Source organism: Xylocopa sonorina, chromosome 2 (assembly GCF_050948175.1).
Source record: "Xylocopa sonorina isolate GNS202 chromosome 2, iyXylSono1_principal, whole genome shotgun sequence".
In the NCBI taxonomy this organism is placed as follows: Eukaryota; Metazoa; Arthropoda; class Insecta; order Hymenoptera; family Apidae; genus Xylocopa; species Xylocopa sonorina.
Genome location: NC_135194.1, coordinates 9,961,420 through 9,980,224, shown reverse-complemented (window position 1 = coordinate 9,980,224; position 18,805 = coordinate 9,961,420). Strand labels below are relative to the sequence as shown.

The following is an 18,805-nucleotide window of genomic DNA, read 5'->3' as shown; positions in this document are numbered from 1 at the left end:
CGATCATCAGCTGTTTTTTCATTTAAGACCGCATTATCGTTTGCGCAGCTGCGTCGCGATTCCCAGACGCTGTTTCTTTGCTTAATCGTTATCTGCTGGGTATTCCCTGAGATAGCCGGTACCAATGTTTACCAAACAACCGATTTCAATAATAGATCGTGGATAAACATTCTTCGCCGATGGCACACCGAATATTCAGAGCGTCGACTACTCGAGTCGATTATTCGATATTCAGTTATTCAAATATACCAGTTCGAGGTACCTTTAATAACCAAAACTAGTAGATTCGGTTATATATACTGATTGATTACGTTTGCTACGGTTCACTCGTGAATTGTGTCACAAGTGCAATTTTTTTGGTTACTCGAGAAAATGTTTCAAGAAAGAGAGAGCAATGATGAGAACGTTGACCAAAATGAAGTAAGGGGATGTACAGCTTGATATAGCTGATCACAGTGAATTCTGTGTAAATAGGGGTGGTTTAGATATTGTAGAAAATGCAAGAAGTGATTAGCTGAAGTAGAACTTGATCGTGACAGTGTTTACCACGGTTCTTCCTTGATTCGTTCATCTTTAAGGGTAGGTTCTTGCGATACGTCTTCCGTACCACTCTTTTCCCTTATTTCTGAAAATGGACACCGTCTACGACGATACAGAGGAGATCCTCTTATTACTCAGTGGCTGTCACTGAAACTGGATGTTTGAAATTTCAGTTGATCGATTCGCGCCGTTTGAGCCTCAACTAACTCGTCCCGACTGACTTGACGAGCGACTCGAGGTCGTTTAAATTCAAGTACCCTGTCTTCGGGATACCTAAAACGGCGTTGATTCGTATTCACCCTTTATGGTCGCAGTCTCGCTTTTCACACACAGCACGTACATACTTCTGTCAGCTCGGTTCAACTTCTCAGCATAGTTCACACCGTTTAAAGCGCGTCTCGAGTCAATGAACAGTTGAAAGGTTCTCCAGTCTACTCGAAACGTACCAAGTTAACCCATTGTCGCACACTTTTGACTTTAAACTCGTACCTACAATCGTTTACGTTTGCCACAAACCTAAATAATTATTTTTAATCAAAAAATTCTAACATTGATAAGACAAGTAGTATATATTCGTAATTCAACAAATGACTATACAAACGTCGAATCATCCCTCAACCGATCAGATCGCAACACAGCTGATCTCCTCGAACAACACCAAAACTTCGTTCAGAAACCGTTCGAACAAGTGGCATCGCAGTCAAAGGAGACGCGAACACTTAGAAGCTCGTTCGAACGCGCGAAACACGCGCTCCTCTCGCTGCTTATTCGGTACCCCAGCGTTCTCCGTTCACCCTGTTCACCCACGATCGCCCTGTCCTCGTCCGCGTCCCCTCGCGCCGTTGGACAACTGTTGCTGGTAGCGCATCCATTATTACAGCATTACGATTTGCCGCGGTGCAACGGCACCACCTGTACACGTACGCGCTTATGCATATATGCAGGCCCTTCCTTGCGCTCCCTCGAACCTACGTATACATATGTTAAAACGTTAGATATACGCGAGAGTGAGCGGGCGAGCTGGGACGCGTCGCCCAAGGGTAGCTAACCGGGCTCGCCTCGTACCTTCGTTCTTCTTTTATTCCCGCTGATGGCGATTGATAAACGGGGTGATGTGCGACTGCTCGTATCTTGCGAACGGGTGATTACGTGCGAACGCGAAAAGTTGCGCGGGGTTGGCCAGCGATAAAGGAATTTATGCGGTCTATGATAGTTGGAAACCTCTACGAGATTCGTACAGCGATTACATACGTGTGGAGTGTTTGTAATTTTTCACTTCTGTGCCTCGACAGAGTTTCTATCTGAATTTTTATTCATTGAATTGTGACATTCTTTTTGGGAAAGTGGAGAATAGAATGTTTAAGATCCATGATTTTCAATTCTAATTTGCTAAAACTAGAAAAGAAGATGAGTATTCTGTGTGTACGCGTGAGAGAAGATCTCATTGAGATGCATCAATCGCCTTCTCACGTGGGGATGTACATGCGAAAACATTTTTAGCTATCCGAAACATTGACGTTGTATCACCTAATGTTCTCTCCTCACAAATGGTTACTTTACTGCGGTTATTATAGCCACGCAGTCATTCTGACACACCTGCTGTTTGCAGTTTCATTTATTTAGAGTACACGTGCACTAAAAAGGCGCCATCCATTAAATGAGCGAGCGAATGTATTTTATACGCTGTCATGTCCGCTGAATTATCTCAGAAATTTCTTATCTACAAATGGCACGGTAGAGGGACTTAGAAAACTGGAAATAGTGTGTTAAAGTGAAGGAAAAATACGAGATACAAAGTATAGGTGGTCGGAGGAGCGATCGCTCATCGTTTATTCCCTTTAACCTGCTCGATTCTGCGTCAGACCAATCATTTGCGTGCTCGATGTCTCGGCTCTTATTGAAACTGAAATACAAAGTATTCCGTATGTTAAAATATTAAGGTGCAGGTAGAGTTAAGTCGTCATTTTGATGGTTTCCATGATGTTAGACGTCCTATTTTAGAAAAAATGTACTTACAAACTTTTATAAGTTCTATAAGTTTTAAAAAATGTAAAAAAATATTAGCATAGTTTTTCAAGTCCACCATGTTTAATACGCAAAGGTTTTACAATTGTGAAGTGCGTTAAGGTTGATAAAGGTTTACGAAACACTATGATTCAGTTTTCTGTAGGCGTAAGTAGATTCAGCCAGCCGTACTAGTCAGCCACTGAAGAAGCGTGCGCGCTCAGCTGAATCTACTTGCAAGTAGATGAATCGATCTCCGATCTAACAAAAATTATGGAATTTCCACTAATTAAAAATTTAATTTCACAAAATAACAATATTGTTTCCCCAATCTGTAAAATTTCAAAAGTGCACTAAAACAAAATAAAATGCTTTTAATAATTTCGTATCGTCAAATTCGTTTCGCGAATAAAATGAAAATTAATGGAAGAGGACAATCCTTTGATGCGATAATGAACTGTAACGATTTGAAAATCGTACTCTCACAGTCTGACACACATCTGCAGTATTACATAACTGTTATGCGATATCCATAATAACCGTTTCTTGCGGTTGAAATAAACACTTCTATTTTTATGCAACGCCTTTTTATTGCTCGACCTGTATCATCTAAACGGAAACAACTACACTGAACGATTACTATACTTCAATTTCTATTTTCACAAGGCGATAACTTCTGATGGCGACTATTTGGTGGAATTTCAAATTTCAACATCCTAAACAGCCAAGTAATAAATCAACAATTAAGCAGCGACGAAAGAAGCCAAGTGAAAAGTTCGAAGAATTCTTGAATCATACGCAATGTGTCTTACTATCGTGGATGTAATTGTTGCGGTTCTTCCGCGAAAGAAAACCTACGCCCATTAACTCGTGTTCAACGTACTTTTACACTGTTTCGGATCGCTTTGGCAGCGTATCGCCGATGTGCACGCCAGATACATCGCTGCTCCGTCGTTCGAGCCTGGTTATCGTCGTATTCCATCGTTCTGTAAGAGTACGCAAACACTTTGCACGTGGGGCAGGGGGGTGACAAATGCTGGCCAGGCTGTAACATCATCAGGTGGCTTTACTCGAGCGATTACCAGGGCGATCGACGAGTAACGCGGTTTATTATTACGCGCCCCGTGGCACGCTCGCTTAATGTCTGTAAAACACGTACGACCGCTATCATTCACGGGCATCATTCAATATTTCACCCTGCGATGCGAATTCGGACGATGCCTGACGCGAGATTACTCGCCGCCGAATTTTTCGCCAATTACAGGCCCCAATTTCCGGGCACGTCCTCGATCAGTTCCGTCGTACGCGCATAAATCATTCGTTTCGTACGATATTCATTAATTAAGGATAATTACGAGAAATTCGAAGTCTTCGCTACTGAGATGTTATGCTCAATACGGATGATGAATAACTGGCTTAATGTTTAAGAATAGTCATTTGAGAAACTCATTACGAGCTCGCGCTGGTTCTTAGAATATTTCGCATACAACAAAATGAAATGTAAATTAATGATTAATGGCAGAAGGATAATTTCATTGTCTAGTTTTATCTTCTTTTGCTTTTTATTTTGTGTTGTATGGTTAATTATTGATGAAAGTGTTCAAGATGCGATTGATTTTTAGTAATGTTTGCTGTGTATTGGATAGTTCGATGGGTTTTTATCGAACACTTATATGACGAATCAATTACTCCTCGTATCTGACATGTTTCGACTACTTTCGAAGAATTTTACGACTCCGTCATGAGGATATAAATTATCGATAGGTTACAGATTATCACCAGGAAAATCGAAATACAGGGAAGCATGTTAAATTCAATAATTAGTCGTAATAATCGCGAATACTAATTCAAATTCAAACGCAGGAAAATAACGTTGTAATTTAAAATAATTCACTATTAGTCGACTATGTTCGAAGCACGGTAACTGAAAATTGACCAATAAATCTATTTAAAAATTGGTAACCAAATAGGAATTGATTTCAACTAATTATTCTATTAAAGAGAACTAGTCTTTCAGAAAAAAAGCGACTAACCCAACAAACTACTGGTTCAACGCAACGAACTAATTAGCAATATCTGCGACACATCAACGTACACAAAAAACGCATTTCCGCGTTGCTCGAAACGAGACGATCCCAAAGAAGACGCTCGAGCAGCAAGTGTCGCGATCGATTTTCTGCAGGGCGTGCATCGGAACCGGTTCTCCCATGGTTACGGGACATTAATATCATCGACACGAGCGACTAAATACGAAAAGCACGCGGAATCTTAATTATTCAATCAGGCTCTGGTTACGTTCTTACACGTCGTACGTCCGTCGAGCGTGAAACCGCGTCGAGGCGTCTCGCGGGCACTTCGAATGGCCGACGTGTCGCCGTCCTGCCAATAATCCCATCGTTTATCAGCGACAGAAGACGAGAAAAAGATAAAACGGAATAAAAGGAACAAAAGGTGGACGCACGAAGCGAGCTGCAAACGAAATCGTTTAGCCTTCAGCGGTCATCTTATCGTTCGGCATTCGCAGCGCGTTTTCTACGCGCCTGCTCTCGAGCGCTCGGACGTATTTCCCCGCTTTATGTTTTCCACGAAACCGGCTGCGGCGTAAACGTTCTTCGATCGGTATAAAAGGCGGAACCTGGAGCGTCTTGGGACAGTTGTCAGTTAAATTTCATCATGAGGAGCTCGTTGGCAGCGTTAACCTTGGCGGCTTGTTTGGTGGCCTGCGCCGCCGTTTGTCGTCCAGGATTGAATGGCAGAGATGATTGGTACCTGTGCGAGGGATTGACCGATTTGAACGTGAGACATTGCTGTTATTACGCTAATTTTTTGCAGGGTAGTTTGTCGTACTTGTAGAATCATCTATAAGAGGGTTCTTTTTTTAATTTAAGGCTCAAGGTCTGTTATGGATTTTGGATAAAAAATGATCGACGTTATAAAATTGAAATTTTTTATACATAAGTCTTGTAATTTTCTTAAGTTTTATATTGAATGATATGAATTTGAATGATTTACTATTTCACATATTTAAATATCAAATATAAATGTTGAAGATAGGAAATATCTTTTTTATTTTCTTATGCATAATAGTAAAATTTCTCAGAAGTTATTCGTTTGTTATTAAATTATAATTTGGGGCATCGGAAGTACCAAAGTACCAATGAACCAATAACCTTACATTTTATGAAACTACTTTAACCCCTGCTAATTTCAAAATTTTTGCTTCGTTAACTCAAATATATTTATCACAAATAATCGTCCACACATTAACCATTTTACACAATGTAAATATAACGTTAGAGTACGCACATTCACTATTGAAACGTGTACAAATATTAACCAATGAATCTAACCACATTACATTTGAATTGCCGCAGGAAAAATCATTTAACTCTAGCCCCCAACTAATTTACATACTCGAAGCTAGAAATATAAATTAATGGAATGCAGAAAAAATAAGCAACGAACGAAACAGTTACAGATACCAGCGAACGCAGCCGGTATCAACATCGTCAACTCGAACATCAGGAAAATAAACACCGATGCGTTCTCCCAGTTCTCCAATTCGCTGACCGAGCTAAACATAACCGGAAGCGGCGTGGAGGAGATAGCACCGGACGCCTTCAGGGGCCTGAATAAATTACAACTGCTCGGGTTGCATAACAACAAGCTGCGAAATATAGATTCCAGCTGGATCAGGGGGTTGCCAAATCTGAAATCGTTGATCCTGTACCGCAATCAGATCTCTGAAATCGATCCGCAAATCTACGATCTTCTGCCCGAGCTGGTGACGTGGGACCTCGCTTACAACAACCTGAACGCGTGTCTGTCGCCGCAAAATTTGCAAAAGCTGAAGAAGCTCAAACTGATTCTAATCACTGGCAACCCTTGGAACTACAGGTGCCGCTCGCCAATGACTTGGTACCTGGGCACCCATCACATACGTTTCATCAGGGATTGGAGCATCACCGACCTGCTGATCGAGGACTGCTTGTACCACGAGCCAGGCGCGGAACAGGACGACGCCATTTTGAATAAATGCGTGGACCGGAAGGTAGGATCCGCCGACTCGCTGCCCTACAGCGTCGCTGGCTTGAACGAGCAGGTCCGCGAGCTCACGCAACGACTCATTGGCTTGGAAACTGAGGTTAACGCGTTGAAGAAGTCGAGATCGTAATCGCCCTTACTCGTTTCACTGCTTCACTCTTTCTGTCGCGAAAACATGGATATCTATGGGTTTGGGGTGAAAGTTGAATCGACGAATCTGGATGACTTTGTTGCGATGTATCGCAGAGTAGCCTGCATCTTACAATACAAGCATATATAAAATGATAGCAACGAATTTTTGTTGAGCTTAATTGGTGTATTATTTATACTTGTCCATCTACGAAAGAAGATTCGAACGGGATGCTTGCTGAATTAGACTTACGGTAAAATTGAAAGAAGAGAATCTAATTAGTAATATCCACGACGAAATTAATTATATAATATCGACGGTAACTTGATCTATTCCAGAATATCTTCAATTTCAATCTTCTTTTATATTCTTTCCCGCTATATTATACAACGATGGTGGTTAATGAACACGAGCGACTTTTCGACGCGCTCGCGTCTGTCTTCCTTTTTCCTTCTCAGCTGAGAAAGAGAAAGAAAAACATATACGAACACGTCGAAAAATCGTTCGTGTGCATTAACAGTGATCCATAAAAAAGAACCATCCACTCGACAGTCTACTTATCAAAAAGAAAAACCTTCGTATCAAACCAAACTAAACACCCAACGAACCGAAAAGCTTCGACTCAACCCCTTCGTACAATGTTTCAAATAATCCGACAATAAACTCTCCAGAAATCACGCACACGTTTCCTAACCGTTCCCCGTGCAACGGACACTGCATCTTCGTCCACGGACGGGCAGTTTTTCCTCCTAATAAACAGCCTCGTCACGCGCGAAGATTGTTCCCGGTTACATATCGCCGGCCATTAATAACTCGATCGTATCGCGCGAAATTGACCGTGATGGACGCTGGCCAACCCTGGTTCTCTCGTGCTCGTCCGCGTCGCTCGAAAAATCCTCGTGGAAACGGCGGTTCCAGCGGGAAACGCGAGCATCGCGGCGGTGGTACCGTTAATATCTAAGCACCTAAATCACAATAGCGCGTCATACGCGCGGGCCGCGTTAAATCACGATGCGTCTAGTAGCTGATCCACGGATCTCTGGAGCGGCTCCCCTATCCGCGGCGGGTAAAGAACGGCCCAGGCTGCGCCGCGCGGTTACCCGCCATTCATCACGCGCGGGTTTTAAAAAATCGCGTATCGCACACGCGGACGGATCACGCGCGCGCGCGCAGCCTCGTGAGATCTTTGACGCGGTTTCCGCGGTCATTAATAATGCCGCTCGAGACGGCGGGAAAAAATAGCGGACCCTCGAGAGTGGGAGGAGGCCGCGGAGCGACCGCCGGAACAGAGAGGATATATCGGGGCAGCTACGAAACTGGTAGCGTTCTCTCTGTGTGTGTGTTTGTGTTGTCGTGTGCGAGCAACTGTCCGTTGCAAACGGTGTGCAACCGTTTACGTTGCTGCTGCTGCTGCTGCAGAACGCCGCTGACGTACGCGCCGATAAGTGCGCCCGGTATCAGCTTCGACTCGCTAACGAGACCCACGTCGCGTATCTCCGCTGGCATCTCACGCGGCGCGGATCTCGCTCGCTTTCGGCCAGTTTCTTAATCAAAGAAAGCGCGGCTGCTGCGAGTGCTGATGGATGGGTACGTTGTAGATTTTCGGAGCTGGACGGTGTTTTAAGAGTCGCTGGATCGAAGGAGTCGAGTGCAACGCGTTGAGAATTCTAAACAGAGGTTTTTTTAGTCGCGAGGTACGTGGTTTGCAGCGCAGCGTGAAGTGCTGAACTCTAAATTGTGAATATGAACGCTGCTTTGGTTTTTTGGGCGTGGTATTTTAGAAATTTGTTAGAAACTTGGGAAAGGATAGTTTCAAAGGGTGGAGCCTAGGGTTAAGGTTAAGACATAAGGTAGAAGTGACACAAGGGATGAGTAATACTTGAGGTGTTTGACTGTTTGAGAGGAATCGAAAGATGGTGATGACGATGGCACGTTGAAATAATCCAACGCGAACAAATTACATAGAACTAGACTAGAATACACCGGTTTCTATGAAAAGTTTGAGCAAAATAGCTCGATGCGAATGCGCTAAGAACGGATACGAATGAATTAAGGAAACATCGTGAAAGGTTGCAATGAGTAAATATGTAGCGCGTCGTGCATCAATGGCCGCAGTGGCCGTTCGGTTTTCTAAGTAGATTCAAACAAGCGCTTGGCCTGAACGGTCGATGGACTCGAAGGATTCAGGTACAAACTCGCCTAGCTAAATCTACTGTGCAATCTGATATGAGTTATCGAGAAGAAAATCAACGATTAACAACGAAATTTTTTTTATATTTAATTAAACAGCATTCTAACGTTATCGTAGAATTCACGATAAATAAATTGCATTTTCATCTTCAATCGTTCAATTCCTCGGATGACTTTTGCAAATGCAAGCATTGATAAGCTCGGTTAATCACTGAGAATGGCGCACGGAAAACAATCCCATGAAACTTCCTCCGCTTACACGATCATACATTATTCCGCTTCGAAGAAGCTACGCACGGTCGAAGTATCGTTCGCAAAAAGCAGATTTGATATGCACGAACCTAATAAAGAGGATCTCGTGCAGCTCGTGCGGCACCGGCGCGGCGTCCATGCCCTCCTCTTCGCCGTTGTCTTCGTCGTCTTTGGACGGCGGAGTCGTGACGCGGCGAACCATTCTCCGTATGCAGAGTGCTCCAGTTCCCACGCGGGGCTATGCACTCTCTAAGCGTTCGCCAATGGGAATCATACGGATCGGGGCCTGTCCGTGTGCGCTCTGCCTCTGTGCGCTCCTGTTACGCACTCATCCCTGCTGCAATCGTATGCAACCAGCGAGAGCATTACCATCCTCGAACACCTTTTGCGGATCAGGAAACGCGCCGCGTTATTGCGCCGTCCGTCGAACGCTTTTTCAGCCTTGATTTTCAACTGTTTCTGTGGATCGTTCGATCTTTGCAGGATCGTTCGATTCGAGCAACTTTGTTATATGTTACATCGAAGTTTAGTTGCAAATTTTAGAGCTAGACAGTGGAATTGTGTAATAGCAGATTTTTGCATGTGTGTGGTTAATTGCTTAAAATTTATGTAAATGTTCGTTCGAAATCATTTTTTTAGATTATTTTTTTAGATACAAGGATCCAGGAATTAACTTCAGTTTCGATACTGTGTGCTCTACAGTAGCAAATTTGGTTGTATCATGTCTGTTCATACTCTATATTAATTATGACAGGCAATATTCTACTAAAATTTGTTCAAATTTAAAACGGAGTCTAGAAATTAGTGCAATGTAGGTCGAAACGAAGTAAAGTTGGTAATCATAACAAGAATACTTGTAAAAGCTAATGGAATACGAAATTGCTACGGTGGTTGGCAGAGCTAACTCGAACTTTGGTTACAACAGACCATTTTTCACCAATTTTCACTAATTCCACGGCGAAAGTAAATTTGCTAAATTGACAACCTAATAAAATAACAACGCCACAAAGGGCAGCACAGGCAGACGAAGCCTCGCGGTCTGGTCCAGCCTCGTTACCAATTATTGACTCTTGCCACTAATTAAACCCTCGCGGAGAAATTGTCCCTCCCGCCGTCGTCGTCCACCAGCTGAATCCTCGTTCCTTCCAATTTCATTTTTTCGCCAGCGCATATCCGGTTACCGTATCTTCATCATGACGCCGGGTCATTATTTAATTTACATTGTATCCGTTTAGCGATAAATTACGTTTAATAAGCCATAAGTTACACTTCTGCCCGGTTATATTTATGATGCGTTGATCCTTATCCGAATGATGTACATTAACGATCGAACCGAGAAATCTGTGTACACGGGTTCGCGGAGTCGGTATCTATCCTGGGGTGTCTAATAGGCGCAACGCGCGGTAGGCTGGTTACCGCTTATCTGACAGAAACGTATCGAATGTAAATCTCTTATGGTAAACGTGTGTTCGCGTCCGCGAACAGCTATCGCTGGAACAAAACGATTTGTTTCGCGATTCTTTCCCGACGAAATTTTAAATTAATCCTTCCCCTCCGCATACCTTCCTTAACGAAAATAAAGAACACTCGGATACACATGGCAATCGTAAAGTGATATGTACGATGAAAGGATTTAAGTAGAAATCGAGAACTAAGTAGCGATTGTAAAAATTGTTTGCGAATGGCATATGCACAGGATAAATAATTCTATGTGCTGATCAAGTTGACTGATGTCCATCATACTTTGTAATGAGGGTATAAATGCACTTGGTCGAAAATGAACGTCAATTAGTAAGGAATAATCGACGCAAGTCGTCGCAAAGAAGCATTGAACGCGATGCGAGGGCGTGCGCGACGCGGCGTCGAAGTTCCGTCGATGTCTTGCGAACTCGAGGGATTCTAAAGCAGCAAAGAGCGCCCATAGTAGGTGGTCGCGGTATCAGCCAGGAATCGTGGCGTGTCCTTTTCCTCGGGCGGCGTTCACCAGCGAGCCCTTTATTCCCGGCCATTCAGGCCTTTCAGCCGGTCGGTCCACAATGCACGAACGAAAATGTCAAATCAACGTATACGCGGCGGCAGGGGAGGGAAAAAACGGGAAAGAAAGAATTGTGGAATCAAGAGAACAGGAGGACGGCATCCGTCATCGATACCCATCCGCTCACCTGGCCGCCTCAGTGTACCGTATCCCTTTTGTTCGATGTATAAAAAAAAAAAAGACGTGGAAAAAAATCGTTGGAAAGAGTAAAATAAAAAAAAAAGAGATGGAGAAGGGAGAAGGGGAAAAAAACTATGCCTAAGATGAAAAGCACGAAGTGAGCCTCGCGGCCGGCTGGAGGCCAGCCAAATAATATACTGGCACCCTGTCCAACCCCCGCTCCTCGCCATCCGGTCTTTCCTGACAAGGCAACAGTCGCGTTACTATCAGCTATCCGCGTCCCGCCGCCGCTCCGGGTACTTTTATATTTATTACGAAGGCACGAGCGGAGATTACCAGCGGGGCTGGCGAGGAGGCGTGGGTGACGAGCCGCGTCGGTTTTCGGAGGGGTTTGCACGTAGAGGAGCCTCAGCCTCGGAACATTCGGATGATCCAACCCATATTTCGCCTTTTGTCATCCGCGCATAGGACACGTCGTCGTCGCGGTCCCCACCTCGTATGGGTTCGAATTTCGCGGTTACGTTCGCCAGTGACGTCGCCAGCGCGTTTCTTTGTCGCCCGGTTCCACCACTTGCCTCGATGGCGGCCGCGTTCTTATTTCACCGCGGGCTATTCCTCCGCGGCTCTACCTCTTAATTGACCGCCGTTGCTGGGGGATTGTTCTGGAAATCGATGCCGCGGTACGGACGGAGAACGTGAGATCGTCGATGCTTGCCGCCTCGATTATTGCGAGGAACAGCAATTTTATGAAACTGTATCGGGTTATTTATTCGAGCGTCTGTTTCGTTTGTACGATGGGTTTTAACGCATTGGTTTGAGTACAAGAATTTGTTTAAGTATTTGGCGACAGTGTGTTCAGATTCTTTGATACACGATTTGTGACCTATGATTTTCATTTATTTTCAAGCATAACCTGATTAATTTTTATAATACGTTCAACTTTCTGATTATTTTAACGCAAAAGTATCAGCGACTATCATCTACGCGTGATTATTTGGGATATCAGCTAGCTGCACTTTAATTTGAATTTCACGCACAGAATACGTTCACCTCTGTACAGACGAGACGGTAGAGGGTGGAAGGTATTTTGAATATCATTCTCGCCGAAGTATCTCTCACTGCGACGAGCGGCAAAAAGTGCAGGGAAACGCGAGGACTGCAAGCTTTGCATTTCGGCGCGATCCAGCCCGCGTTCGAACCTCGTCTTCGCCTCCCCCTCCGTTTCTCTTTAATTTCCGCGAAACCGAGTGTTGAAAAAGAAAGTAGATCGGAGCGTGCACGAGCCAGGCTCTTTTGCGTGTAGCCTGAGTTAAACCGACGTAGTAGTGATTGATGATCTTTCGGCGTAACGATCGCCTCTATATCCGTGAACGCGGCGCTGAGTTAGGGTCTGCCAGCCGACAAAAGGAGAGAAAGAAACGGCAGGAGCTGAGGAAGAGAGAGAGAGAGAGAGAGAGAGAGAAAGAGAGAGAGAGCAAGAGCCAGCCACGGACGACGTGGAAACGAACGAAGCTGCTCGTTATCCCTGATTTTACAGGAATTAAAGAGCTGATTACGCGGCTCCGCCACACCCACGATTAAGATGGGTGCGGATTAAAATTGTGCTACCGGTGCCTCGCTACTGGATTCTTCTCGAACAAGATTTATTACGGCGGATCGTGTCCCGTGGCCGTATCGAAAACCGTTTAGAAGAATATCAAGCGAATTCTAAACAGTTTATCCACCGTTAAATTACTCGAAATACAATGTGCTCCAACCTCAGCGAAATTAATCGAAGATCATTATGAAACAAGACTCGTATCGATACGAACAACGTTATTCAACCGTGAACCACGCGTATATCCCTCGCTGTTCGATCGTCGAGTACGGTCTTAAAACTTGGCCCGGTTATTGGCCGTTGAAATGCAAAGGGAGCGACGGCGGTGCGATTAAAGCGCGCGAAACGAAGCCGTAAACCGGGGTTCCGCGCGGGGCGCGACGCGCGTTATCAAACCGGAGGGGGTGGCCAGTAAATTTTCGAGCCACTTTCAGGAACCATTCGACCCCGCGATCGCCGTTCGCGCAATTAACTGGCCAGTGGTAACGAGAAACGTCTGGAGACAGTCTGGCATAGGTAAGAGAGGAGAATGACGCGTTCGTAAGGACACGGCCAGGTCGGCAGTAACTAAAGCCATTAATCGCCGACCGTATAGCCCACCTCGTCTAGTCATCCCTTCCAGAGTCTTCCCTCGGCCTCTCGGCACCTCGTACCAGGACTACCTCCACAGACACCGTCCTTTCCTGGCCTCCTCTCCCTCCCTCGACCACCGCCACCCTCCGCCGCCTTCTTTAACGTTCCTCTTTCCACGTCGAGTAGCACGAGCATGGGCCTCGGGCTCGTCAAGTCGCCAACTTGGAAATTGCTTTCCTCATTTATAACCGGGCCAGTGTCTGACCGTCGTTCGTGCTTCCCGTTTTCTGCGATCTCACCCTGCCCTCTCATCCTACCGATTTCCTCCTTCGAGCACCCCTCTCCTTCGCGCCACTTACGCGCCACCAGAGTCCTCCTAGTCACTCCGCCTTGCTCCTTAGGCTATCGACCCCGAGCCTCTATATAGGCCTCACCTTCACCCCTCGACTTCGTGAGTCGACCGATTTTTCGTGACGTATCTCTCTGCCTCGGATACCGCCACCCTGTTCGCCATCCCCTGGCGCTCACCCTGGGATCGGCGAACGGTGAAATATTGCCGTGGTTTGATGCGTTCGAATTAAGGCTACAGGTTAATATTCCTCCCGAATCAAGGGGAACTGTCTTTGTGATTGGATTACGCTTCTTCTTTGACTGATCTTAGTCGAGCGAAATTATGTAGCGTGCTATTATCGTAGATTCATCGCGAGTTCGATTGTTAGAAATGAGACTAGTGAAAAGGTAATTTTATATTTCTTTTTGCTACCTCTATTTTGTGGTTGTTAATTTTTCCGTGGTTTCAAAAGTGGTAGACAATGATTTAAGAGTTTATTTGAATATTCACGAGCTGCGGGAAAACGGGGCGGTTTTTTAATTATTTTGGAAAGGGGTGGACGATCTTACGACGAAGCGAAATTGCGTTCGGCCGTGAGAAAAAGTTGAGTCGCCGGCGAGCGTGTTCGTCCACGATTATCTAAACCCCCGTGTCTACGTAATGGACTTAGGTTAACTGAGTAAACGGGATTAAGATTTCAAGTGGCCCGATATGATCTTTCCTTAAGAACTCAATTACACCGACCTCTTCGCCGCGTTACACACAGGGAGACAGCTCACATGAGACATGGAGCTTCTAATTGCACGCGATACACTTTGAAATACGTTGTAAGCGGTATGTGTACACAGTAATTGGGATGATCCTTGATTAGCACGGTATTCGTGACGTCCGTGTACATTAGATTCACATCTATACAAAATTGCTCGCGATAACGTTCAAGTATTTTTTATAACTGCACTAAAATCAATTCAAACGTTAATCATTAGTATAGCGTAAAGATTTTTATTTACCATTTCAAAATCTCTTTCAATTCAAATAACTGACGATTAAATCTGTACAATCCACCCCAATTAACCTGAAGAAAAATATTTCAAAGAATCAAACTCATTTATCGCGAACGAATCGATACAACCTTCTATCTGTCATTTAAAAATGAATTACAAATACCACACACAATTCCGCTATCGCGATTACTTATCCTTAAACGAAACGCAATGACCTTTACGTCCAACGCAAGTGAACCACGAGGAGGAACGTAACGCAGGGTGCAGAGGGCGTTGGTAACGCGCATAATGAAACGGGAAAGATGAGACAGCTTCGGCATGGTCAAATTCTGAAGCGTTTCCGCGCGGGTCGCGGCGCACAGATTAGTCGGATTCGCAGAGAAGCTAATTATCCTGGCAGTGGTGCACGAGCCCGCGCCCGTGGGACTTAATTTAGATTTACATGGATTAACTCCCGACTTTTGACCCACCCCTCCGCCCTGCCACGGCGGCTGCCGAGCGTGAATTCCTTTCGCGGTACCCGCTCGCTCGTTACTCACTTTTTCAAGAAGATGATACGTAATTCCACGGAATTAATACGCGGCAACGACGACGCCGCGACACACCGGCGTTCATCTCGCGTACGCGACGCGGAAACGGGTCCGCGTCGCGGCTGGAACGCGCATCAGCCGGCTGCTTTCATTCGGCTAATTGCGACTATCAAAAATCTGGCCTGGCGTCAGGTCGCCCAGTTGTAATACCATGAAAGGTTAGTGGAGTGGAAGCGGCAAAGCTACTTGGAAAATGTCTGACGGCCGGAATCCAGCGGAGTACACGGGCCGTATGAATGGGGCGTTCGTGGAAATGTTAGAGGTTGGCTGAGTTCGTCGAAAGAAACAAAGGTGAACGAATCGAAGAATGCGGGTCCGACGATTCGCTCTTTGTTCGTCGACCGTTCGAAACGCTCGCCCGAGAATGTTTTCCCCCCGCGTCCCGGCTGACAAAATGGAGAGGCGATCGTTCGAAGTTGAGTCCAAGTTGCGTAAGAAGTGGCCGCAACTTCGCCGCCATTTTGGCAGCTTGACTGCAGTCCGCACTTCAAAAGTTTCTGAAGTACGATCTCGCAAGCGTACACATCGATTGCAAGCACACCACGTACTGATATTCTTCTAAATTATTCGTCAAATCGTTAACAACCGAAGTTCTCAGAAATTTACTACAAGTCATCTACGATGTTCCTAGAAAGTTCCCAGCCCCATTGCAAAAATTAATTACAAATTGACCATTCGATCCTCGATTACACAAATCCCCAAAGAACCTCCATGCAATCTCACAGCTTTCACGCATCCAATTAAAATTCAAAACTCTTGCTGCTTCCACGCTTTTATGGTGCCTGAAATTGCCCAAAGAATGGTTCATCGAAAACTTAGTAAAAATCGCGGTAGCAGCGCGCGAAATGAGATCGTCGTCGGAAAGCGGACGCGCGGAGTGCTTATGGCGGACCGTGGAGAACACCGGTAGAAAAGGAAGCGGCGTGGCGGAGTTATCCTGCGTGAAGAGCGGCGGCGTTGCATCGCGCGTTACGTTCGCCGCTACCTGGCGATAGACGAGGAGGCTCGGATCGCGATCCGAAGCCGGAGGTGCAACACGAGGGCGAACAGAGAAACAGAAGTGGCTGGGGAAGATCGAGGAGCGGGCAATTATGCGCGCACCGAGTATTCGCAATTACGCGGATGTTGCACCGCACAGAAATCGGTGATTTGAGCTTGCTCGCTCGATTAAGCGTACTAGGAGGAACGAGAGGCGAGCATGCGAGCCAGATCGGGAAGATAGATGGGGAAAGCCTCGTTTTAATTGCGGGCTGAACAGATTGAAGCAAAAGAAGATACCGGAAGCGGGTGCATTACCCGTTGTGTACGCTCGCTCGACGAGTTCACCGCGGTTCGACGCCATTTTTCACTACCCTTTTTCACTTTGGAAATTGATACTCGACTCCTCTACTTTTAACCGGCCAATTTCGAACGTTCGTCGCGCTCGCGCGTTAATATTATTGGAACGAGGGTACATTTTCGAAAACCGGATCGATCCAGGCAAATTGAATCTGCAACGTGGATTTACTTGGGAATCAAGTTTCCCTACGCAGAAATGTCAGTCTACGTTTTCGATTTCCCTTTTAATGTAGAATAACTTCCGGGCGATCGTATCACGCGCACGCTATAATTTACCAGTAAGTCAAGCGCACACCTCGAATTTTCAAACTCGATTTTCTCCTAACCGGTATTCTACATTTTCCTCTTATTTCTTCGCTGCTTTTCAAACTCTACCACGAAGTTCTAAATAATCCGTACCATTATGTAACCACGGTACGAAAGTAATTAACAACGCGAAAGAAAAAAGAAACGTGCAGTTGAATTTCATGATCACAGGAAAAATTGTTCGAAGGATGTGAGACACGATTTAAAATCGACGCCAGATGGAAGGTCCTTAAATAATGATATCGAGTTTCCGTAAGAAATTCTCGTAATCAGCAACGGCCGCGTAACGACGAGGTGAAACGTTGGATTAATGGAATCGAGGCTGAGCGATGATCAAAGGAAATAGGAGAAGAATAGCGGGAAAATCAAGGGGCACGCTATTTAACTTCTTTGAGGATCGTCAATTCGTTGCTCGATGGGTTGATTAATCGCGGGACGAGGTGGATGAAAGGGGCGTACGAAACACCGTGGAATGTCGATGGGCTCGGCGAGCTCATTATTTTAATTACGAGAAACCGGAAGACGCCGGGGGAAAGAAAACGGTTACCACGAAATCTGTTCGTGGCCGCGTAATTGGAACGCCCTTACGCGCAACCGATTCGAAACGAGGGGGCGCGTGAAACGCGTAAGGCTGGTACACGGTTGCAAGATCGTAACGAAACGGGACGCGGCGTCTTTTAGCAACCCGGCCGAATGAAATACGGGCGAAGAAAGGGGCGACAAAATCGCGTCTATCGGCCGCGGGAATCTCGATTCGACGCGAGACTGTTCAATTATTCTTTCGAAGAATGCGCGGAAGAAGTCGCGCGGAAAAAGAGCACCGGAACCGCAAAATGGCAAAGAAGCCAATATCTAACGTGCCAAGAAAAACGTTGGTAACCTAGAAAGAGGAAAAACGAAGCGCTCGCGCGCCAGAGAGAGAGAGAGAGAGAGAGGGATAGTAAGAAGGATAGAGGAAGCACGCACACCCGCCAGAGACCGATCGACCGTTCGATCGGACGAATAGACGGACGCGACGTACGGTCGGTCGAGCGTTGGAAAAAGCAGCTACGAGAGCAGAGGTTGGCGCGAGTGTACGCGGTGCGCAAAGAGGGAAAAGATAGAGAGACGCGGCGGGATGCGTGAGGCGCGAGGATGCAAGGGAGCCGATCAAACGTCACGGACAGAAGTGGAGGAGCGGCGGAGGAAGCGTGATCGAAGCGTGGACGGTGGAAAGGCGAAAAGACGCGAGGGAGAGATTGTGTTAGCCGGTATCCGCGAAGATATACGTAGAGATATTGCAGCGGGCGCCTCGAAGGCATAGATTGCCGCTTACGGTGAAACGTAGGGGAGGGGTGTGGGAAAGAGAGGGAAAAAGAGAGGCGGAGAGGAGCGAAACTGCAAAAAAGAGGGAGGAACGAGAGGCACGAAAAGGAGACCGATGGAAAAGGCCAGCGGAGGGAGGAGGAGGAGGAGGAGGAGGAGGAGGAGGACGGGAGATTCCAGCTCGATAGTACACGCCACGCCGAGGATCTCTTCTCCTCCGCGGTGTACTACGTTCCCCCGGAATGAACCAGATTATTGGCTGAACCCTGACCGTAGAATTACGTATTCGGTAAAAAATTCCCCTCCTGCTCGTGAGGAAGAGCCGTGGAGCTTTTTTACGGCCGATGCGTGCGGCGTGCGCGCCCGTTGCGCCGTTCACCGTCTCGTTCCCTCCCACGATCGGCCTCCGTGCCTTCCATCCGTTGAACGTGTTCGTACGAACGCCG

At 46.0% G+C, this 18,805-nt stretch overlaps 2 protein-coding genes across 2 annotated transcripts in view; one reads left to right on the top strand and one right to left on the bottom strand.

The window, feature by feature from the left end:
• The window catches only part of Rassf (Ras association family member), a 459,381-nt gene that overhangs the window by 185,221 nt on the left and 255,355 nt on the right, over positions 1-18,805 (bottom strand). The gene's annotated exons all lie outside the window — the stretch shown is intronic.
• LOC143433094 (uncharacterized) lies at positions 5,181-6,779 on the top strand. The gene is made up of 2 exons (XM_076910226.1): positions 5,181-5,340; positions 6,017-6,779. The coding sequence occupies exons 1-2, from the start codon at positions 5,218-5,220 to the stop codon at positions 6,716-6,718; spliced, it is 825 nt and encodes a 274-aa protein (XP_076766341.1). The 5' UTR covers positions 5,181-5,217; the 3' UTR covers positions 6,719-6,779.